Source organism: Tamandua tetradactyla, chromosome 9, assembly GCF_023851605.1.
Source record: "Tamandua tetradactyla isolate mTamTet1 chromosome 9, mTamTet1.pri, whole genome shotgun sequence".
Classification (NCBI taxonomy): Eukaryota; Metazoa; Chordata; class Mammalia; order Pilosa; family Myrmecophagidae; genus Tamandua; species Tamandua tetradactyla.
In genome coordinates this window covers 39,740,025-39,765,101 of record NC_135335.1, presented here as the reverse complement: position 1 = coordinate 39,765,101, position 25,077 = coordinate 39,740,025, and the positions used below count along the sequence as shown (strand labels likewise).

General features: G+C 35.0%; 1 protein-coding gene across 1 annotated transcript; it reads left to right on the top strand.

Annotated features, from left to right (window-relative positions):
* On the top strand, window positions 1-21,393 carry THUMPD3 (THUMP domain 3 tRNA guanosine methyltransferase). The gene is given in 10 exon segments (XM_077116675.1): window positions 1-291; window positions 1,479-1,556; window positions 5,618-6,091; window positions 8,066-8,196; window positions 12,556-12,625; window positions 15,132-15,247; window positions 18,157-18,267; window positions 20,276-20,399; window positions 20,592-20,714; window positions 20,716-21,393. Coding segments are annotated over 10 exon segments (1,548 nt in total). The 5' UTR covers window positions 1-36; the 3' UTR covers window positions 20,782-21,393.
* Window positions 21,394-25,077: the final 3,684 nt, after the last annotated feature.

Sequence of the window (25,077 nt, the reverse complement as noted above, 5' to 3'; positions counted from 1 at the left end):
AGAGGATATATTAGGAATCTTGGAGGCACTGCCAACATGTCTGACATTCAAGAAGCCACTAACAAACTGTCGGATGTGAACCTTACTGTGAACCAGCGGTCTCTGCAAGTTGCAGAATGTGGCCTCAGAAGTGAGTCTGAGCATCTCCAAGTCACCATTGGAGCCACCGTACCTACTGGTTTTGAGCAAACAGCTGCAGATGAAGTGAGAGAGAAATTAGGCTCATCATGCAAAATCAGCAAAGACCGGGGCAAGATATATTTTGACATTTCAGTGGAAAGTCTGGCTCAGGTTTGCATGTAGCAGTATTTGAAATAATTTTCTAAATGTGCCAATTTACAGTAACTTTCTAGTTTACAGGTCCCTTTGAAATCTTTTTTTTTTTGGCTCTTCCCCAAATCAGGTGATTTTAAAATATTACTGTTTTTCTATTAGATACTAATTTGTAAGTTTGACTAATGGGTTTGCTATAGTTTTAGAAGTGATCCTAGTATTTCCTAAGGATGAATTTACCAGAGAGAATCCTGTGTGACTTCTGAAGGAATTCCAAGTATTACTATACTCCTTTGAATTTATTTCCTTTAGTATCTGTCTCCAGATTTTGGTGATGAAGCATAGAATGAGAGATTTAAAAAAAAAACTCTATCAAAGAAGTTCTTGCCCGAAAGTACTTAGGAATCATTGAAGGTGAAATGTTGAAGGTTAGCAAACTGCCATCCCTCTATAATAAAAACTAAGATATATCTCATTACATATATATAAGCACTATGAGGGCAGAAATTGTTGCCTTGAGTTTTTTTTTTTTCTTTCACATCCCTCAATCTTAGTGTTGGCACATTCTAGGCCCCCAAATGTGTATATTTAAGATGAATTGGTGATCAAGTATATTCCATCCAATATTTTTTAATACCCTCAACAGCGTTGTGAAGGAAGGTACTAGCACTATTATCTTCACTAATTATTCAGCTTAGGGAGAATAAGTAATTTGCCCACTGTCACTCAACTAGTAATCACAGAGCTGAGATTCAAACCTCACACTCTTTTTTTTTTTCTACTGTGGTTTATTGAAATGTATTCACATACCATATAATCATCCAGAGTGTACAATCAGTGGTTCACAGTATCATGTAGCTCAAATCTCACAGTCTTAACTGCTGCAGTATACATGTATGACCAGAGCCATGAGGGAAATACAGTAAAGCCTCACTTGATGTCCTGGTCTTTCCCTTTTCTCCCAAACCCCAGTTACCCACATAACACTTCTATCTGGCCTTCAAGTCTTTCTTTAGGGGAAAGGCAGAAGCAGATGGGTAATCAAACAGATGGGAGACTGGCAGTAATTTTTTTAATTCTGAGTTCAAATTATGGGTTTTGACTTCTTAAGCATTGTACTTGATTTTTATACTTAAATGTTGATAGTTGATGTTATTCAAAAGCTTTCTCAAAAATTTTTTTCTAACATTTTTTCCCCTTCCCAGGTCCATTGTCTGAGATCAGTTGATAACTTATTTGTGGTTGTTAAAGAATTTAAAGATTACCAGTTCAAAGAAACAAAGGTGAGCTGTCCCAAACATGGAAGATGATTTTTAGCCAACCTCCCTTGAAGAGATTATTTCCACTTTTTAAGTTTTGTCTATCTTATGTTCCTGTTGCTTTTACAGTATATACTGGGAGGCTTTTACGATAAAATCGAAAGAGATTTGGTAAAAGTCCATCCTAAAAGTTAACTTTTGGAAACCACCAAAGTTTATAAGAAATAAAACAAATTGCTCGAATTTCTTATACATGATATAAACGTTACATTAGCCTTGCTGACGTATATTGGTTTCAAAATAGAATTGCTTCCAGACTGTGAACCAAAGAGCAAGTGACAGTTTATATCATCTACAAATAACACTTGCTCTCAACATTCTGCTTTTGCACTGCTTTCTTCTCTAACTTCAGCTTTTGAAATAAAGCCAAAGTAATATCTAAATACTCCTTCAGTTGTTAGGACAACAGCTTTGTCTCCAACTTGCATTTTGCTTCTGATTCCCAAATATTCAGCTGTTGCCTAAGCTGAAAGTTGAAAATAGATTGCAGTAAGGCTTTCGTATTTTTCTGCATTTCTTTTTGAACCAGTTTCCAGAGTCAAATACTAAAAATAGTTTTCTATCAATTTTATTGGCTATCTTGGCAATATCTTTTCTTAAAAACTATAATATACTACCTAATTCTGTAGTTTTTGTTTGTTAGCAATGGGTCGATTTTCAAAACATTATTCATTAACCAATCAAACCAAATATTATGAACCCACAGCCTAGAGACAAAACCAGACCTAAAGGAATTCAAAAGAATCTAAATGAAGATAGATAAGACTTTTATTACTAAATATGTAACTTTCAATAATGCCTTAGAACCCTTGAGTCTTCTGATAGTCATTGCCTACTGAATCATATCTATGAAACTAATAGATAATAGGCAGGCTACTGAAAATTTTTGCTGCTAAGTATTTTAAAGTTTAAATAGCCAATTCTGTATGTGAGTAAATACATGAATAATGCTGACAACCATTTTTAAAACTGTAAGTGCCCCCCTGAAATTCCTGCCTTTAACTTACCATGATATTGGTAATATTTTCTTAAATGCCTATCACGTTTGTATTACATATTCTGCTTTTGTTTTCTTTTTTTTTAGTCTTTTGCTTATGGCATATGTTTTCTAATAGTTTGGAAAGTTTATACTTGTGCTCTGTTAGTTTTATAACTACAACTTGATACTGTATACTTAATCTATTTTCAAGGTCTGTCTAGAATCCCTGCTAAGAGTATTGATAAAGTTGGTATTATTTCCACTTCTCCCTTCTTTCCCCTCCACCTCCCAATTTCAGTTAATTATATTATTTTTCTCAGGATTGATCCTACCTTTTCATATACTTATGTTTTATTTATCAGCTTTAACTTCTACTCTTTGAGTTCTGGATATAAAAAATGAGGATAAGTGGTGCAAGTGTAGTTTCTGTGGTAGAATACTTGCCTGCCACGTGGGAGACCCGGGTTCAATTTCTGACCCGTGCACTCGCCCCCCACACACACAAGATTTTTTTTTTCCAACAAATGGTGCTGCAATAACAGGGTAGTCACATGGAAAAATAATGAAATGTGACCCCCAGCATACACCATACAAAAAAAATGCTTAAATTAATTCCCTTTAGTACCTTTCCCCTCCCAACTACATGCTACAGCTTGTGGTATTTACGCTGTTTTGTAATTATAATCCCTATATTTGTTTCCTTCTTAGTCCTACAATTTAACTAGATTATAGGCACACTACTTGTCCTTTTGTCATGGTTTTTTTTGTCATCTCTTGAATAGAATGGGTTCAGAAATGTTCATCTTTCACCTTTGCATTTCGTTAATCATTTGGATATAAAATGTGGGTCATGTTTTCCTTTTGTTAAGGATATTATAGGCAGTGCTAATTCTTTTCTAGTATTAAATGTTGCTGTGGAAAACTCAAGGCATCCTGATATTTCCCCTCACCTTTATATGTTGCTTTCTTGATATTTATGCTCGATGCCCAGATGGTTTTTAATCTTTGAAGTTCAGCAGGGTATGCCTCGCTGTTTTCAGGACATGTCAGTCTGAAGACAGATTCACATTCACTTACATTTCTACAAAGTTTTTTTGAACAATTTGAAAAAAAATTTTTTTTTCACTATTAAATTCCCTTCTTCAGGGATTCCGGTTTTACATTTGTATTGTTTCTTTGGACTACCTTTCATATTTATCATTTGTCTCCAATCCTTTTTTTTACTTTTACTTTTTTTTTATCCCTGTTTTATTTGTCTTGATTTTTCCTCCGTGCCCCTTTCTGAGTTTTCAGTAATGTCTTCACTTCTGTGATAGTGTTTTTATTCTACTTTGTCTTCAAACTCTACAAGCTGGTTTCCTCTATTGGCCCCCCTCATCTTCTTTCTGCTTTTGTATCTCTGTTTTGAGCTCTCATTTTACAAAAGTATTTCCTCATTACATTTTTGATGTCATGTCAGTGTGTTGAAACAGTTTGTAGCTGCTCTGTGGCAGTGTTTTTCTGGTTACTGTTTTTGTCTGCTATTTGTTTTTCTACTTCTTTCCTGCCTTTTTCCTTTTGCTACTTTTTATAAATCCTGTGCTGTTCCCTTTTGATAATTGCTCATCTTTGAATGAGGCAGTTCCTCTTGGATCTGCTATTTATAGGAGGCTTTTGTGGTGGCAGAAGTCAGAAACAAGTTCCAGTCCGACAGGAAGTCTCCCTGGTTTGCGCTGAAATTTCTACTGACAAAGGGTTATGGGTGAATGAGTTCCTCTACTGTTGCTGCTGCTTTTTTTTTTTTTTTTAACAGCTCTATTGAAGTGTAATTGCCCTGCCATTGAATGAGTTCTTTTAATCTTTACTTCTCCCTAGCCTCGAGGTATCAGTAGCTTCAGGATTATTCACTATACAGGGTATCTTTACCCCACTCTACCTCACCAACAGACTATTTCTAGCAAATATAGGATGCCTGTGAGATTTTCCCTGTATCTCCTTTGTACAAGTAAGGCCCAGGGAAGCACCCACCATCAGTCCTTTACTTCTTTCCTGTCATTCCAAACAAGAGTTTATTTGCTGTCTACTTCACAGACTGCTTTGCCATTGAGACCTGTAGGCATTTTCCCTCTCAGTGTCTTCCTGTACCTCTAGTGACTTTCACTGCCTTTGGGAATTCTTCTGATGCAGTTCAAGGTTACAGATATCATCTAGATTCAGTAAAAGATGTGAGTTGATTTTCTGTAACTTTTTCTTTTACAATGTTTCTGAGGAAAGAAAGGGACCAGGCCAGTTTTATTCTACCATGTTAAATGTAGAGGTGGTCTGGAGGCTCTTTTTTGGGAAATTACTTGTAAATAGAATTGAATTCGCTAAAACTGAAGTTTGACATTATTTCATCAGATTTCAAGTAATATCAAAGTTTTCACTCAAAATTCCATTTCAGTTCTCAATTTCATTAGTCAGCATTGATTTCTTTCTCTCTTTTTAAAACTTTTAAAAAACTTTTACTTCTTAAAACAATTATATACATATTGCGTATATATACACATATATATGTAATATATGTGAATTTTGTATACATAGCACAAAATTCAAAAGATACTAAAGAAAGTCAATCAGTGAGAAGTGTGTCAACCTTCCCTTGTCTTTAATCCACCTACTTCCCCTCCCTGAAGGTACCCACTGTCAATAGTTTCTTATTGCTTAAATTTTAATCTTGAAGCCCTATTTTTGAGCTACCATTCTGTCTTATAGTTTTTTGAGGTTTTTTGTTTTGCATGGGCAGGCATCAGAAATTGAACCCAGGTCTCCGGCATGGCAGGCAAGAACTCTGCCTTCTGAGCCACCGTGGCCCACCTTCTTATAGTGTTCTTTAGTAGCTTAATTTGTATATATCTGATTTACCAGTGAGATATTAATTTCCTTAAGCAAGGGTATTATTTTATTTACTCTTGTTTTTAACCCCCCACCCCCAACGTAAGGATTAATGTAGTCTTATAAGGAAAATAGGGGTTCAGTTGATCAAAGTGGTAAGAAATGAGTGGATTTCATTCTCTGTCCTTAATAGGAAGAAGTTCTAAAGGATTTTGAAGATTTGGCTGGGAAGCTTCCATGGTCAGACCCTTTGAAAGTATGGAAAATAAACACCAGTTTCAAGAAAAAAAAAACAAAGCATAAAAAAATAAATCATAATTCAAAGAAAGGGAAGATTGATAGTGAACAAGGAGACAAAATAGATGAGAGAGATGTTAAAGAGTTCACTAACAGCTCCTTAGATGCACATATTTTAGACTATTATGAAAATCCAGCCATCAAAGAGGAGATCTCAACATTAGTAGGTGATGATTTGGCATCTTCCAAAGATGAGACTGATGAAAGTTCAAGAGAAGAAGCTAAGCCTCAAGTGCTGAAATTTAGAGTCACATGCAATAGGGCAGGAGAGAAACACTGCTTTACCTCAAATGAGGCTGCAAGAGATTTTGGGGGTGCTGTTCAAGATTATTTTAAGTGGAAGGCTGACATGACCAACTTTGATGTGGAGGTAGGTATAGACTCTGATGATTCAAGAAGGCTGTTGCTATAGATCTGTAGAATTTTCAGACTACCCTCACTTATGGACAATTAAACTGAGGCCACAGACCTAATAGGATATGGGTAGAATAGCATGGGCTTTGAGACAGACAGCTAATCCAAATTTTGACTCCCATTACTGTGCAGTTTTTGGATAAAATAATCCCTCTGAGCTGCTTGTTTTGAAGAGAGCCAGTACAGTATTAATCCGTCTGAGCCACTTGTTTCAAATGGAGCCAATACATTATGTACCTTTAAGATGTTCTGAGGGTCAGATGAGGTAAAATATTTATAAAGCAATTGACACAATACCTGGTATATACTAAGTACTCACTAGATGGGAGATACCAAGACTGGAGTTTTCTAATGTTTGATCTGGTACTTTTTGCTGTATTATGCAGGCTTTTCAGATTATAGAATTCAAACAGATTAAAAGTAATTATTTTGTTTTGGATGTAGAGTACTTACTACTATTAAAAGAGTGGAATACATTTTTAAAACAAACCAGCCTCCTCAGATCAGGACATAAGTGCTAATACTCAACCTAGAGCCAGTTACCTCTTTTTTAAATTATGCTAGAGTCCCAGACCCACGGTACCTCTTAGCCTGCTTAATCTCCTTGGTCCCAATCCTCCCAATCCTCTCCTACACAGGTGATTCCCATGTATTATGAACTAAAATCTTTGAATTTCTGACAGCTTAAAAGGCCCATAGCAATTGACATATTTCCTACAAAGTCATTTCTGTTGCTTTGGGGACTCTTAAATCTGGGACAAGTCACTTACTCTCTGTGCATTTTTTAATTTTTTTGCATATCATATCAGGAGACTAATTACCTGGTCTTTTTTTTCTCATATAGCTGTTGTGAGAATGAATGGCCTAACTAGAACAGTGATGTCCAAAAGTTAGCAAGGTGGCTAAGAGCAAAGATTCTGGAGACATTTGCCTCAGTTCAAACTCTAGCTGTACTTAGAAGTTGTATGACTTTGGGCAAAGTGAGCTAACCTCGTTGGGCTTCATTTCCTCATCTATAAAAGGGGTTAATAAGAATACCTAGCTCAGAGTGTATGCATTGAAATGAGGCAATGAAAGTGTGTTGAATAATGTCTGGTATGTAGTAAGTGCTATGTAAGTGTCAGCTGCTGCTGCTAAGATCATGATAAGGAGAGAATTGAAGTGATTTTAGGTAGAATATTAAGGAACATATTTTTATTTGAGTAACTTATATTTAACTGTATTAGAAATAAAAACCAGTTCAAGAAACCCATTATTTCACAGACATTATTACTTTAGACAACTGAGTCAAATTTTTAAGAATGTTAACTAAGAAAGTAATATAGCGGACAGTAAAGCAAAGGTGGCATGGCATTAAACAGTGGTGAATTTAGGTGAAGGATATATTTACAGGTTCATCGTGCCAGTATTTATGCAACATTTCTGTTTGAAATTTTTTTCAAAAAAGTTAGAAATGTTTTTAAAGCATGTTAAAAAAAAACATAAACTTGCAAAAATATATTTGTGTTATAAAAATTGGGGGGAAATCTGGTTATAGCCAGTTTACAGTGAATGAAAAGAATAAAACATTTAAAATTGAAGTATATAGCATAGGATCCCATTTATGTAGTTCAAAAAAAGGCAAAACTAATCTCTGGTGCTTGCAGTCAGATTAATATAAATTATTGTGTAGGGTATTAACTGGGAAGAGGTGAGGGGACCCTTTGGGTGACTGGAAATGTTCTGTTTCTTAATCTTGATAGGTGGTTACAGTGCATGTGTAGGTAAAACTTCATTGAATTGTACACTTAAGATGTGCACTTAACTGTGTGCAGAGTATTCCTCAAAAAAGAAGTTAAAAATTAACATAAAGTCTCAAAAATTTTACAAATAAGTACACTTTGAACAATTTTAAAACTATTTTCTTTTGTCTTGTTTAACTTTATTATAGGTTCTTTTGAATATCCACGATAATGAAATAGTTGTGGGCATTGCACTGACAGAAGAGAGTCTCCACCGAAGAAATATCACGCATTTTGGACCTACAACTCTTAGATCTACTCTTGCCCATGGGATGCTCAGGTAAGAGAATGGATTTGCCATCCACATTGAATTTACATCTTGATTTGAATTTTCCCTTCAGAACACTTTAATTTTTGTGAGGGTACTATGTTAGAATTTTGTGGGTAAAGAACAAGATACAAAGCTAATGATGTGTCTTTCCTCTGTATCTAGTACTGACTCCCTGAGATCCTGAAAATACCACTTAATTACTGTCCCTCAGTTTTCCTGATTATGGAAACAGTAGGGTTCATCTGCCTCTTGCATAGTGCTTCTCATTTCTGTTTAGAAAGCTGCAATGGTATTGTGTTGGGAATTAGAATAAATTTTGCTTTGTTTCTTTTCTGAAGCAGATGAAAGCAGAGATTTTTAAAAATGTGTATAATGTATAAATGAACATTTAGAGAGCTTTTACTTATATTTTTAAATTTTATATTTAGAGCAACCCAGGGATTAACCTGGAACTTTCCACTTTTCAAAGTACAAGATGTAGCTTTCACTCTCCTTTACCCTTCTCCCTTTTATTGGGTACTCCTTTTTCTACCACTTGAATACGTTTATCTTTTCTAAGCTTCCATTTTTTAGACTGCAAAATGGGTTTGATACAGAGCTTTGAGGATTATTAGTGAGGATTAAAGGTAGAAATATATTCAAATAGCTATTTATATACAATGCCTGGCATGTACAGGTGGTTAAACAATTGTATTTCCTTTTTCTTTCCATCTTTGCTTCCTCTTTTTTTTTTTGCTTCCTCTTTTATCCTGCCCATTCATGATTCACAGTTCAACACAAATAGAAATATATTAATTCAATGATGATAATAATATGTTGGGTCCATCTGATTAAGGAAGAGCTCATAGTCTTTATTTATTTAACAAACAGGTATTGAGTATCAACTGCCAGACATTATGGTGGAAGCCAGAACTACAGAGAAAGAGTATTAGAAACTTAAGTAAACTACGTTAAGAAATTAAAAGAAAAAAAGTGAGAATTAGGGGTAGTGAACTTCATTGGAAAGATATTGAGACTCCAGTGTTTGAGAATCCAAGGAAAAATTGAAAACCATGCCTCAAATACAGGAACCAAATCTTGGAAACCACCAGAAACATAGGCAGCCATTCTTATCTCTCTCCTAGGAGATTATTGGCTCTTGTTTCTGCGCATCTATGTGCATGGCTGCCTGTTCTAATTTGTTAGCTGCCAGAATGCAATATACCAGAGACAAAATGGCTTTTTAAAAAGGGGAATTTAATAACTTACAAGTTTATAGTTGTAAGTCCATGAAAATGTCCCAGTTAATGCAAGTCTATACAAACATCCAATCTAAGGTATCCAGGGAAAGATACCTTGATTCAAGAAAGCTGATGAAGCTCAGGGTTTCTCTCTCAAATGGAAAGACACATGGTGAACATGGTCAGTGTTTCTCTCTCATCTGGAAAGGCACATGGCAAACACGGCATTTCCAGGCCTCTTGCTTCATGAAGCTCCCCCAGGGTCATTCTCCTTCATCTCCAAAGGTCACTGGCTGGTGGACTCTGCTTCATAGCTCTCGTCATTCTGTCGTCCTTCTCTGCTCTCTTAGAATCTCCAGCTTTTTCCAAAATGTTTCCTCTTTTATAGGATTCTAGTAAACTAATCAAGACTCACTCGAGTGGGTCATGTCTCCATCCAATCAAGTTTAGTACCCACAATTAATTGAGTCACATCTCCATGGAGGTAACCCAACCAAGTTTCCAGCCTATAGTACTGAGTAGGGATTAAGAGAAATGGTTGCTCCCACAAGATTAATTAGGATTAAAACATGGCTTTTCTAGGGTACAAAATCCTTCCAAACCAGCACATTGCCCCTCATCAAAATTCACATCTTAAAAATTTCAGATGGCTGGAAAATACTTCTTGGGGCATGTAAAATTACTCTTTATTCCAAATTCCTGGAAGAGAGGATCTCATTGACATAGTTTCAGTCAAGTGTTTTTTTCCCTGAACCTATCAGCTATTGCTAGGAATACAGGTTGCTTACTATCAAGAAGGTTGCCAGGATCATGAATGTAATGTCATGGAATTTTACCCATGAAAGTGGTTAAAATGGGAAATTTTGCATTGTATATGTTGGCACAATATGGGAAAAAATAGTGTAATGCAAGAATGTTCTCAGGAAGCTGATACCAATGCAGAATAACAAATTTGAGAGATAAAAAATGGTTGCCAAGAATTCTCTTTGCCGCATGTTGAGAGGTAGGAACAGGGAGGTAGTTATTATAATTAAGGACCCGATACCAGCTATTAGGGATCTGTACCATAGTAGAACATGAAAAGATTAGAAGGACAAAAGAAGAAAAGTGAAAACTATTGATTTATCTGGGGAGAGGGTAACATTTAAGCCACTGATAGTCAATAGAATCTCTTATCTTGATTCTAGCACTTAGTAGTTTTGTGTCCATGGGCATGTAACTTAGTGTTTCCTTGTTCTAACTTCCTTTTCTGTAAAAAGATAATAATAATAGGAGCTTACATCACAGTGTTTTAAGAGTTAAATGGGATAATGCCTGTAAAGAGTTTAAATCTGTGCCTGGCAAACATTAAGAGCACAAAGTACAGCAATTAGTATTTTTTTTATATTTTTATAGAGATATCTTCATGAACCATATAGTCCATCCAAAATATACAGTCAGTGGCTCACAATATCATCACATATTGTGTATTCATCACCATATCATTTTAGAACATTTGCATCACTCCAAAATGGAAAAAGAAAAAACCCATATATCCCATACTCCTTACCCCTCCCTCTTATTGATCACTAGTATTGATCTACCCAATTTTTTTTAATCCCTTATCCTCCCTCCCCCCCCCATTATTTACTCATCTCTTCATACTGTGGATAAAAGGAGTATCAGACACAAGGTTTTCACAATTACACAGTCATATTGTAAAAGCTATATAGTTATAGTCATCTTCGAGAATCAAGGCAACTAGAATACAGTTCGACAGTTTAAGGTACTTCCTACACACCACTCCAATACACTATAAAAGTAAAAAGGGATACCTATATAATGCATAAGAATAACCTCTAGGACCTCTCAACACACTTTGAAATCTCTCAGCCACTGAAACTTTATTTTGTCTCATTTCTCTCTTCCCCTTTTTGGTCATGAAGGTTTTCTCAGTCCCATGATGCTAGTCCTGGGAGTCATGTCCCACGTACAGGGGAGGGCAGTGAGTTGACCTGCCAAGTTGGCTTAGAGAGAGAGGCCACATCTGAGCAACAAAAGAGGTTCTCTGGGGTTGACTCTTTGGCATAATTATAAGTAGGCTTAGCTTCTCCTTTGCAGGAATAAGTTTCATAGGGGTGAACCCAAGATCTAGGGCTCAGCCCGTTGAATTGGTTGTCACACATGCTTGTGAGAATAACAGGAATCCCCCAGGTGGGGAAGTTTAATATTTCCTCCTTTCTCACCAGTCCCTCCAGAGAACTTTGCAGATACTTTTTATTCTCTGTCCGTATTACTTTGGATGTATTGGGGCACTACACTGACCAGTACATACCAATAGGATCTCACTTCCTATTCAAGATTCCATGTAATTATGGTGTTTGAATAAACTAACCATACAAGTTATATTAGATAGTATGGTACCAAAAATACAAAATTTGCACCAAATGAAAAGTTTCTTCCTTTGGTCTCACACAGAAGTTGAAGTTTTAAAATAAAGACCATATCATCCTTTACCCTGTATTCTAATTTACCTTGGTCCTATTCAGATAAGCTTCATTCATATCTCTAGGTGAAGTCTGACCATTTTTTCCCAACTTTTTAATAGTTATTGTATGGGGTAATGCACAGCAGTTACTTTCATAGCAAGATTATTATCTTTAAATATATCAGGAATATTGAATGTCTAATTGCCAGGAAGCTTATTTACTTGAGACATTCAGGTATTTTTGTTTGTTTTTATGTAACAGTACAGGTTTATATACAAGACAATACTGTTTTATTAAGGAATATTTATATGTATATCAGTACATTTTAAAAGGTCTAGAAGAATACAAACTGAACACCCATTTGGGGAGTGAAACATGATTTCAAATTATAGTCAAAAGCGACTTTTGGTTATATATAATGATTTTTTTAAGTGCTAGGATATAGAGTTATCATGTAACTAAAAATATATTTTAAAAGTGAATTTATCTTGCCTGGCATACTGGAGACCTGGGTTCAATTCCTGGTGCCTGCCCATGTAAAAAAAAAAAAAAAAAAAAAGTGAACTTAGGTTGCTATTCCTTCATGTTATATTATAGAAACTTGATCTTTTGGTTTCAGGAATGGTCATCGTGTACACTTTTGAGTGTCTTCACATAGAGTACTTTCCTCTTTTTTCCAGGCTCTGTGCTCCTCAACCTACTGATATAATAGTTGATCCGATGTGTGGGACAGGGGCAATACCAATAGAGGTAATAACTTTTCTTTAGCTTTTAGAGAAGCAAGTGATACATCCAGAATGTTCTAGACCTAATGGGCAAATGAGACATAATGAAACCACTAAGGTTGAGTCAGTGGACCCATGGAGTTTGGAATAATTACAATAGTAAAGATAGAACTTTTGTGTAAAGTATATAACCACTTATTGTAAATAGCCAAGTGTCAAATGTCTAGATAGATTGTTAATGTCATCTGTTCACTAGATTACAGAGGGGAACGAGAATTACAAACTGGAGAGTCCCTTTTTTATGACAGATGAGCTAGAAGACTTAGAGATACAATAATTGAAGACATAAACTGGAGGAAATACCCACATAGGTTCTTGGAGGACCTGGGTATAGTTGTGAAAAGGGGAAACCTTTTTACATTATTTAACTTTTATAGGAAGTCTGATAAGGTTCAGACTGAATGCTTTTGGGTTTCAAAATTACTATGAGCTTGAGAAGACTCATAAAAACTGTCTGAAAGCAAAGAAAGAATTTGAAGGGCATTTATTAAATGGAGAACTAAATTTAATAGTATAGTCTCATTGAATCAGTATTTTTTACTTTTATAAACAGTTTGGAACGCCCAGTAAAAATTGCTTAAATTTGTAAAACTTAGTAAGCTCTTCAATATAGTATACCTAAAGCAAATGGGAATAAACTGTGGGGTGATTCTGTGAGTATACAGAAACTAGACGTGATCAAGTCCAAAGCAACCCATCAAGGGGAAAGTAATCCAAATTGTAATTAGAAAATGACATTGATGAACTGGTAGTTAAAATCCAAGATGGAAATCATGGTATTTACATGACTACTGTTTCCTGCTAGTGTCAGCTAGATAAATTACTCTGGCTAAAGATTCCTACAAAAGAAATTCCAGTTGTAATCAGAAACAGTTCTGGAACCAGAGTAAATATTCTCACTGCCTAGCCTTAAACCATGATGTGCCTATGTCTGAAATACCAGCCATGGTCATTCCACGTCAAGAAAAATACAGCAGCAATCGAAAGAGTCCAGAAGAGGGCCAAGAAAAAGAAAAGTTTGAGCCAGTTTCATGCAACAGTAGACATGAGGGTGTCAATACAGAAAAACTTAAGCTGATGTATGATAAAAATGAAAAAAATTATGAAAGGTATTGACAGAGTGTATATACAGATTTGCTCACCAAAGTATAAAATACTTGATCTAGAATACTCTCTTTAAAACGTGGAAGTACTACAAAATCTGTCTTGGCTAGGCCAAAAAGCTAAATAGGTTATTTAAAAAAAGAGAGAAAAGAATTTAGGGACTCAGAGTCACCTGGGAGGCTTGCCTCAAACTCTGTGGTTCTTCTATCCCTGCCCTCTAAAAAAAAAATTCTGGCATATTTCAGCATTCCTTTTGTTTAAAAGTTATTTCTGTAAGATTATAAATAGGAGGGTGTCATCATCCTCAAATGTCTGGGCAAAAGACAAAGTTACAAAGTGCTGTATTCACGGATGAGAGGTGTGTTAATATTTACAAAGAGGTGTTTGCTCTTCATCCCTAAATAGAGGGCAGAACCCATCTCTGCTTCTATGTCAGGTGTTTGCTCTTTATCCCTAAATAAAGGGCAGAACCCATCTCTGCTTCTGTGTCAGAATCTTTTTGTTAATTGTGCATAGAAAATTTGCCCTGGCCTACGATAATGTGTCATCTAATTTCACAAATGATAGGCAACAGCTGGTATTTATATTCTATTGAAATATTTTTCCTTTTTTTGGCATGGCCAGGCTCTGGGAAATGAACCCGGGTCTCTGGCATAGCAGGCGAGAATTCTGCTACTGTGCCACCATTGCACTGCCCTCTGTCGACATATTTTTGACTTAAAACTATAAAATCCTTTTGGGTATATGGTGGTTATCATCCAAAAGCCAACTATCCAAAGGAAAATGCATTTTATTTTGAAATTCTCAAATATTCCAATATTATGGGAATATATAAACTTTCCCATAACCACAAAAGGATGTAGATTTGGTTGATTTTGCACAATTTATTAAAGGCACATTCATCTAGGGCCTACTGTGCTTTTTTAATGTGCTTTATATTGCTGGGTAAGAGACTGAATGAAATAACAAATTTGTCCTCCAGGGGGGTTCCCAGATTAGTTGGGAGGGCAGACAAGTGTAGAAATAATTTAAAATAGAACAAGTGCAGCGGTAGAAGTATTTTCAAAGTGCTTTCAAAGGGCAGATGACAGTTTGGAGAGTTGGGGTTGATGTCACAGGGGGCGTAGACATTTGAGCTGCATCTTGAAAGTTGAGTAAGAGTTAAGCAAGCAGAGAAAGAGCAAGCAGGCATTTCAAGCAAGGGGACAGCAAAGTTGACAATGTGCAGTGTTTTGCTACTTTAAGAAAAACATTGGATTTAATTGTCTTGTTTATTGATAATTGGTTGAAATAATTTTCCCTTTAATCGGTTTTTTTTTATTTTGCAGTTCACTACTACTGTTTTAATATTTTCTCTTGTATTTTAGGGAGCTACTGAATGGTCTAACTGTTACCATATTGCTGGTGATAATAATCCATTGGCTGTGAACAGAGCAGCAAATAACATCTCATCTTTATTGACCAAGAACCAAGTTAAAGAAAGGTAAAATTTAAGTCTTTTTAGCATCTCTTATACTTAATAATCACTTTTCAGGTTGACTTTATGTACATCTGACATAATTATAACCAAAATAAACATGTGACTCCATTTAAATCTTAAAAAGTTAATTGAAAATAATTAAATTTTTAAAAAATTTCCCCACCCTCCACAACTGCCTTTGTTTCTGTTCTTTATTAATATTTTTTCTCACATAGAGTATTGTATAGATTCTTTTTAATTTCACAAATTTTCCAACACTTTTTGTTTTTACATAGTCTCTTTTTTAGTGGTTGCACAATATTCCATTGTATAGAATTTCTACAATGTATTTAGCCTTTCCTCTGTTATTTGACACTTGAAAGAATCTCGGATTTGGAAAATATCTGAAAGCCATCCATGTTGTCTGAATGTCCTGTAAAACATTGGCTTTCCAGCCTGTGCTTAACATCCCTAACAATTCTGCTTCTAAAGGCTGTTGATTCTGTCTTTGCACAGCTCTTTAGCGATAGTCCATTCCTGCCTGTATCTTTTGCAGATTTGTTTTTATTCTTTCCCTTGGGTCCATGAAGAAAAAAATTGTATGCCTTTGTCACACGATAATTGACATCAGATATTTGAAGGGCTACCAAAACCTTCCCCTCTCCCCATCCCTCCCCTGCAGAGCTTTTCCTTTCTCAGGTCCTTCAGCATGTGCCTTGGAAGTACATAGAATAAGATGTCTGTTAGCCTCTGGAAATTTTTGCTGTTTTCCATCCAGTTGAGAGAGGTACAGTATGTTAAGCCCTAGCCCACTATTCCAAATTATATCTGAGGGCACCATAAAATGTGCCAGCTTTGCACCATTCTTTGAAAGTCTCATCTGTCTTCAGGAAGAATTGGTTGAAATGTCATTTAGTCTATAATTTCTTACCAAGTCCTCATTATAAAATTGTTCTTCTCGTCTCTACTGGTATCATCCATTTTCTTACAGGGTTGCAAAAGTAGGAAGTGGTCAGAATATTTAATAGGTGCTTCACATCCTAAATACATAGGTCAGAAAGTTATTGTAGCTTGATTGGCCTTATAAGATCTACAAAGAGCTGCTGCCATAACCTCAGTGTGAGATTTGTGGGTAGAAATCAATTTATTCAAATATTCTTTTTTATTACTTAATATATGGTATGCCTATTATTTTGTGATTGTATTTTACCTTTTCTTTGATAGTGTTGCCTTTTCCTTTTTTTTGATTAGGATCGGTAGTGCTTTGTTTTGCACTTTCAGTTACTATTTATCTGTTCTACGGTTTTATCATTTTTGTTTATTATTATTCCTACTTTCTGATGATGTTTTAAATTTTTCTGTCTTAATTTAAATGTTCCGAATGGTTTTCTTTTTAATGATAAAAGCTTTCATTAAAGCTGTGAGTTTTATTCTAAGTATTGCTGTTACCCATACATATCCTATAGATTTTGGTGGTTCTGTTTTTATTGTCTAAATTACTGGTTGTATACACGATTGTCTCTCTGATCTAGTTGTTTAAGACAGTGCTTACAGTTCAATGTGTAAGTGAATCACACATTCATTGGAGATCAAATTAAAATTAAGATGTAGTAAGTTTGGGGTAGGGCCTGAGACTGCATTTCTAACAAGTTCTTGGATAATGCTGATGCTGCTGGTCTTTGGATCACAACACTGCGTAGCAGTTTAGGAGATTATTTCTTATATGCAAGTGGTTGGAAAGTTTTGGTTTATTTTGTTTATATTATATTTTATGAATTTCTTTGGTAGCTTTGCTTCATATTTATTTAGGTTCTCTTTGAGGCTTAATATACAGGATATACATGACTAGTTTTTTTTTAAATATGATAAACATTTTTAGGCAATTTCTAGTGTCTGAGTATTTTACCTTGTTGTTCAGACCCCCTGTACCTTTACTTTTTGTCTGTTAAACTTGTATCATTTCTATCAATTTTGCCTTGATTTTTAATAACTTTCGGTGCTTTTTTATTGCAGTTATTGCTACCTATAGTTGTAATACTGTTTTCAATATCAGTTTTATTTGGGGGGGTGGTGGTGCATGGTCGGGAATCGAACCCAGGTCTCCCACATGAAAGGTGAGCATTCTGACTGAACCACCCGAGTATCTGTTCTTTTTTAAAAAAGAAAAACATTATGTAGTGATTTCTTTATTGCACTTAATTTTTTCTTGAATTCTCCTTTATAAAATATTAATATACCTTCATTTCTATTCATAATCTTGGTTTGCCTTTCATTTCTAGCCTGTGCATTATGGCCTGGTGTATTTAACTTTTTATTTTGAAATAAGTTCTACTTATGACAGTTGAAAAATCATAGAAAACCCATAGAGAATTCCAACATGATCAGTTATATTTTCTTAAACCAGTTGTTTTGCCTTTTAGGGGCAAGGATTTAAATCATTATCTTCTGTTATGTTTTCTATCTTAAATTTTTATTTGCTTACCTTGTTTTTATAGTACGGTAAATTTCTTTCTTTGTTTTAGCTTTTTTTTCAAGTTCTTCCTATAACTTTGTACATCATCAGTTATGTAATTTAATGCTTCAACACTGTTTTCAAAGTTGTCAGTTGCAGTTCCCTTTCTTGCAGTCTTGTTTTTCCCATCAGTTTTTCTTAAATTGATGAAAGATCAACATCTTTTGAAAAAACAATCTTAATTTTTATTTAAATTTAAATAAACCTTCTTGTGTAGGTTTTTCATTTCAGCAATTTTAATAGTTTTATCTTATGACTTGATACTTTCTCCATGCTACATGTATAATTTTACTTCCAAGTTGTTACTCATTTTCTTAAAATTTTATTAGCACCTCATACTTCATAGCAGTCTCTTCAGGAAGTTTTATTTTTAATTTCATAGTTTAGAATATGTTGTAGTACCTTTCCTTTTTTTCCACAGTAAACCATCCTGGGGGTTGCCTATAGATGCTATCCAATGGGATATCTGCAATCTACCATTGAGAACTGGCTGTGTGGATATTATTGTAACAGATATGCCATTTGGAAAAAGGTGAGAATTGGTTAAAAGAAACTCCTTTCTTTCAACTGGTACTTTCAACTTGTACTCACTTGTTTTCTAAACCTGTCAGTATTTTCCTTGAGCTTGTTTAAGTTAAAAGAAACAAACTTCCATTTCCTTTAAGCAGACTTTCTTAGCAGAGCTGTTTTAGAATTATAGATTCACACATTTGTTTCTTTAGAAACTCAAGAATGTATTAATTCTTGATCTTGACCAAAAGTAAATAAAGGACCTTTATTTATTTATAAAAAGTTCACTTTGTAGCCCATTGCTGAATTACATGATACATCATGTAAAAAGGTTGAGGAAAACTGTTTCAAATTGTTTTTCTCAGGATGATTTCTAATTGTTGGTTTATTTTATGTAATTTGACTGTTTACTATATTTATTGAGACAAGCTGTACAATTATAGTTGTCAAACTTTTTATCTAATTGGTTCAAAATTCTTAGTTCATTGATAGTTTATTTCATTAGCATGTAATGTTCAAGCTCTGGCTTTTTCTCATGTAACTTTTTTATTTTTATTACTAAAACCAATCAACATACAATATGAACATTTTTTTATCACATAGTTATATATTCATCATCATGATCATTTCTTAGAACATTTGCATCAATTTAGGGAAAGAAATAAAAGCAGAAAAAAAATTCATACATACCATACCCTTTACTCCTCCTATTCATTGATCACTAGCATTTCAACCTACTAAATTTATTTTGACATTTGTTCCCATTTATTTATTTTTAATCCATATGTTTTACTCATCTGTCCAGATAAGGTAGATAAAAGAAGCATCAGACACAAGGTTTTCACAGTCACACAGTCATAGTGCAAAAGCTATCATTATACAGTCATCTTCAAGAAACATGGCTACTGGAACACAGCTCTACATTTTCAGGCAGTTCCTTCCAGCCTCTCTGTTACGCCTTAACTAAAAAGGTGATATCTGTTTAATGCATCAGGATAACCTCTTGACTTGGTTTGGAATCTCTCAGCCATTGACACTTTATTTTGACTCATTTCACTCTTCCCCCTTTTGGTTGAGGTTTTCTCAATCCCTTGGTGCTGAATCCCAGCTCAATGTAGGATTTCTGTCCCATGTTGCCAGGAAGGTCCACACCCCTGGAGTCCTGTCCCACATAGAGAGGGGGAGGGTGGTGAGTTTGCTTGTTGTGTTGGCTGAGAGAAGCCACATCTAAGCAACAGAAGAGGTTCTCTTGGGGGGACTCTTAGGCCTAATTTTAAGTAGGTCTACTTGCTTGTGAGAATATCAAGAATTCTCTACTTGGGGAAGTTGAATTTTCCCCCTTTCTCACCATTCCTCCGTAGGAGACTTTGCAAATACTTTATTCACTGTTCAAGTCCTTCTGGGGTTTTTCAAGGCATCACTCTGGACAAACCTACAAAATCTCACGCCCTAGTCAAGGTTTCATGTACTTCTGGTGTTCAATTAAGCTGTCCACATAAGTTATAATAGGAAATGCAGTAGTTAAAATATAAATTTTGTATTAAATAAACATTTCTGCTTTAGTCTCACACATAAGTTAAAGTATTATAATATTAATTGCCATCTGTTTTCAACACCCTGCATTGACATTCCTTTGTTCTTCCTCATGCAAAATATTTTTAAATTTGTACATTTAGTCACTATCATTTTACACTCTAGGCATTCCTAGATTATACCATCTCAGTCTTTATCATCTATCTTTCCTTCTGATTTCATTTGTGCCCCCAGGCCTCCTCCCTCTGTCATTCTCACCTTCAGCTTCATTCAGTGTTCTCACATTCAGTGTTCTAACATTTTTGTATTACAGCACAATATCCTATCCATTTCTGAATTTTTACAGTCCTGTTGTTACACAACTATTTTTCATGCCTGTTGATACATCAGATTTTCTTATTGCACTGCGAATTTTCAGTAACTTCTGATTTCATATCTTTCTACTTATCTATCTTCTGCAACAATAAGTGTCTGACATATTTGACCTTCATTTATAGGATTGGCTCCAAGAAGAGAAATTGGAACCTTTATTCACCTTGCCTACGGGAAATGAGCCGCGTCTGTAGACCTGGGACAGGTCGAGCTGTACTACTTACTCAGGACAAGAAATGCTTTACCAAGGTGCTATACATTAACTCAAAAATCTCAGCCTGTGGCAACTTCAGAATCTTTTAAAATAGAACTTGGGATAGTAATTTGAATAGGATTTGTGTTCTCTCTTCCCTTGGTGTTTGTTAACTGACAACCAAGACCTCTAGTTGGTTTACAAGCAGATTGTCAGCCTAATAACTTTTATGCTTTTTGTGTACACAGGCATTATCTGGAATGGGACATATGTGGCGAAAGGTGCATACTGTCTGGGTGAATATAGGGGGTCTTCATGCTGCAGTTTATCTTCTGAAACGTACCACCCAGGCTTTTGTTCATCATTCAGAACAAGATGCACGAAGAGGAAACCCTTGGTAATGAAGATGAAAATGTTTACATGAAGAACCTGCTTTGAGAGGGAAAAAAATGCAGTTTGCACTGTTTAAACTGTCCAAAGCGCTTCACCCTGGTTAACAAAAAGTGTAAACGTTAATGTGATGGAATTGAAAAAAAAGCAGAGCCTTTTCTTTGGAGCTGTTATGAAAGGGTAGGTGGGCAATCAGTATGTGTTCTTAAAATGCTTTAAAGATGCCTACTAAAATGGTCTAGAATTTGGGTTTGGAACATGTTTTCAGGCTTTCTCATAGTTCTAGTTTTCATTGTGGCTTAAAAGAATGGAAGAGAACAAATCAGAGCACCTTAGTCCTCATCTCCAGTGCCCATGCAGGCTTTGCTTTTCAGTTGCCCAAGTTCTTGTTACCTCATCCTCAAAAAGAAGCATCAGTACGTTTTGTGAAGTGTTTGCCCCACTTAAGACCTAAGGAAAGTTTACCATCTGCCTATGCATATTATGCAGATTAATACATGGAACTAAAATGGAGGATTAGGATTTAATCCTAGGGGTTGTAAAAATATTTAACTGATAGTAGTACAAACCATTTATATTTGTAAATGGAAGTAAATTTATAGGTTGATAGATGGTATGGGACCAATAAGCAAAATTAAAGCAAATTTTCAGTTCACCAAAGGTGTGTTACTTTTCAAAGCCAAACAAAAATCTGTCGAAGTGAGATTTTTTATTGGTTTCTTAAAGGGACTAGAGAACAAAGGAATTATCTGAGTGAAAATTTTTACTTTTTAGGTCAGTGTAAATTCTATTTATTTTTTCTCTTGGATAACTTTTCACATTTGGTTGCTTTTCCAGTTGGAGTACTTCTTGAGATGGTTTTGTGGAAAGTGAAATAACCTCAATATTTACTCCTGAAAACAGTGCCTCCCTGAGTCAAAGAACAGTTGTGGTTTTAAATGGGATTTTCTTTACAGTAATCTAAGTTTATTTTGGAGTTTCTGGCTGCATTCTCTTTAGATTTTCAGTGCCATGTTAGTAATTTTATATAATTACTCATTTTACTTTCTGATATCTCACATTTAGATGGAATAAAGCATTCACATTAGTTAACATAGCCAGCAATCCCAGTTTGGCCTGAAATATAAATAAGTACATTTATAAATGTTTCAAGTCCTGGATTGGAGTTTTTACCATTAATCAAATGCACAGCCACTTAATTATTCGTTAACATAAATAAAGCCTTTCATGTCTGACAATAGGGAAACCATTTAATCTCATCCTAAATAAGGATTGGTCAGCAGTCAACTATAGCACAGAGCCGCTAAGCACAAGAATCATGTGTTTTCAACATTGTTTACCAAGTGTTTTGGCACAGTACCTGCCACAGAGTGGGCATTTAATATCTGTTGAACAAATGAATTTTTTTTACATATTGGCTGAATTTGGAAGGAAATATATCAAACTAGTACTTGATTCACTGTAGCTTTACTACCACAATAAAATTCAACCAGACCAAATCCAGATGATGCAAATATGATAATGCATATCTGCATAGTTTACTGTTTCTGTCCCTAGTATGTTTTGTAATCTGCTGATAGAAACAGGAAATGGGCTCTGAGCAGGATCCAGGGCTGTATAGTGGCTCATAATTGAGGGTCAACAGGACATCAAGATGGAATGTGGGATATGAGGGAACTTAGCATAGCCAGTAGGGAGCCAGCTGTCTACAAAGTATGGGTTCCGTGGGAGATAGAAAGCAAGCAGGGTGTCTATGACTATATAGTAAAGTAGAAGAGTTTCATGAGCATCATTCTAGGAATCAGAAGACAAGGAAATGAATTATACCTGACATTACCACCTACTAGTTGTGTAACCTTGGTTTTCAACCATTGAAGTCAGTCTCCTGGATCATGGGAATGTGAAAACATGGGGAATGGAACCTATATTAATAGTATGAATTATGGACTAGACATTCTATAGTCAGGAATGAAAGTCAATATATTTTACAGGCGGGAGATGGAAACGATTTTTTTTTTCACCCAGCGTGATTTAAAATTTATCTTAAAAACTATTTTGAAATAATTTCAAATTTTAGAACAATTGCCAAACTAATACAAAACGTATACTGAGAACTCCAGCATGCCTGCACACCTCAGATACTCAGAGACATCAATTTTAACATTATGCCACATTGACCATATCATTCTAAATATTCATTTATCTGTGAATCTTTGTATGTATGTATGTATCTGTCTGTCTATCTGTCTATCTATCGGAAACGATTTTCAGTTGAATGAGAGGAAGACAGTTATCTCCCAGGGACTGACAAAGTATTAGAATGGTTAGAAAGGGAAAATTCTGTTAAACATATTTCTTTTAAAAAAAGAAAATATTTGGAAGGTCCATAAAGCACAACAGAGGCTATAAATGTTTAATATTAGCTAAATAGTGGGACAGTAATAAAGTAAAATATCTTTATCCTCAGCATAGCCTTTTCCAAGAGGTTCAGCTGAGGTGGTATGTGTGAAATTCAGTGGGGATATGGTAAAACAAAAAAAAAAAACTGGTGTGGTTTGAAACATTAAAGAAAAGAAAGTCTAGAAGCACCACAGATGGAGGTGTAATACCAAATTTTAAAATGTATACAATGTAAAAAAATATATCACATTTAGAACAGCCTATCCTGTTACTCTGCCCCAGGACCCATTTACTATTCAGTTATTAAACTGTAGCTACTCATTGAATAATTTTCCCTAAAAATGAGAAAGTGTTTAATTTCTCTCCAGCCCAAATTCTGAATTTCCAACTGCATACTATAGTTACCCTTGTATGCCACACGTCACATTCAACATGAATTTACCCTTCTTCACCTTCTAGTATGCCCATTCTTACAAGGCTTAATACCAGTCATTGTAAACACCATCCTATTAGATATCTGAGTGCCTAATATATGCATTCTTCTAGGGCAGCTATTTCTCAAACCTTTTATTCAGGATCCCTTTATATTCTTAAAATTGAGGGTTCAAATAGCTTTGTTTACCAGTATTTTATATTAGAAGTTAAGACAAAAATTTTAAATATTAATACACATGTATTTTGTTTACATTTTTATGTAAGTAGATTTTCAAAAAAGAAAAGTAGTATTTTACATTTTTGCAATTTAAATCTCTTTAAAGCCTGGCTAATAGAAGACAGCCAGATTCTTGTACTTTTTATAACATCAAGTATTGGCCATTTGGAAAATACTGGTTCAATGAATTATGTAAATCTTCCAAATGTTGGTCCATGTCATTCATTACACAACATCAAAAAAACATTAATATCATCACTGAAGATAAGCTATCAAGGTCTTGATCATGGCTATAAGTTTTCCCAAAACTCTAATTTTCCTTCTTAAAGTTTGAATTTTATCATTAACAATAATTTGTCAGCTGTTTTTCTTGATCGGCTTGCTTCCTCCATTTTTGAGAAAATATATGCCAGATAGCCAGCTATATATAACCAAAATTAGTCAGGAATTCTTTCAAGGGAAAATAGTGTTCTTAGAAAACAGAAGCTAATCCAGTTTGCAACTCAATTACGTGAGTGCTTTTTCTCAAGGAAACCATCATCATTAACATGTAGCAAAAGAACTTTAGGCATCTTTTACACTTTTTCACTAATTAAAATTGGCCATGTAAGGGTCAAGATTTAGTAATTTTTCTGCTTTCACAAGGACACTCGTAAGTGAAACTGGTTTTTCAGACACTGCCTTGATTTGTGCTAAGATGCCACCGTTGCCTTTTCATTAGTGCAAATGTCAATATAGAATCTCATGGTTTAGGATAAACCATGAAAATAGCTTTATTTCAAGGCAAGTTGTATTTATTGCCAAGCTTTCACATAGAGTATCTCTGATGATTGGTTGTTGCTGCTTCAGATGTACAGGCCAAGTAAGTCTAGCCACGATTGTAGATTCGCTTTTTTGTAAGGCACTAGCACACTTCCACAGATGAGATATTAACTCACCTGTAGACTTTATGTCTGCACTGAACCCTGAATATGACAAATTACAGTGTAATTAAAAAATGGCACTACTGTAGTTTTTACTTTTCATCCAGGAGGCACTCAGCAATGTCAACTTTTTAAAGTTTCTCAGACATTATGTAAGTTTCTCCAGCCAATGTAATACCATAGCTTACCCTTTAAGAGACTTTCGTTTCTAATTTGTAAACCTGAAATGTTTTTTTGGATTTTAAGGGGCTTGTCAAACCTACATTTGAAATATTCATTACCTTTTTAAAAGAAACATTCTGGTTTCAAAATGGCACCAGAACATAATGGGCATCAACACACTCTTCAAAATTATTTATTACGTAAGAC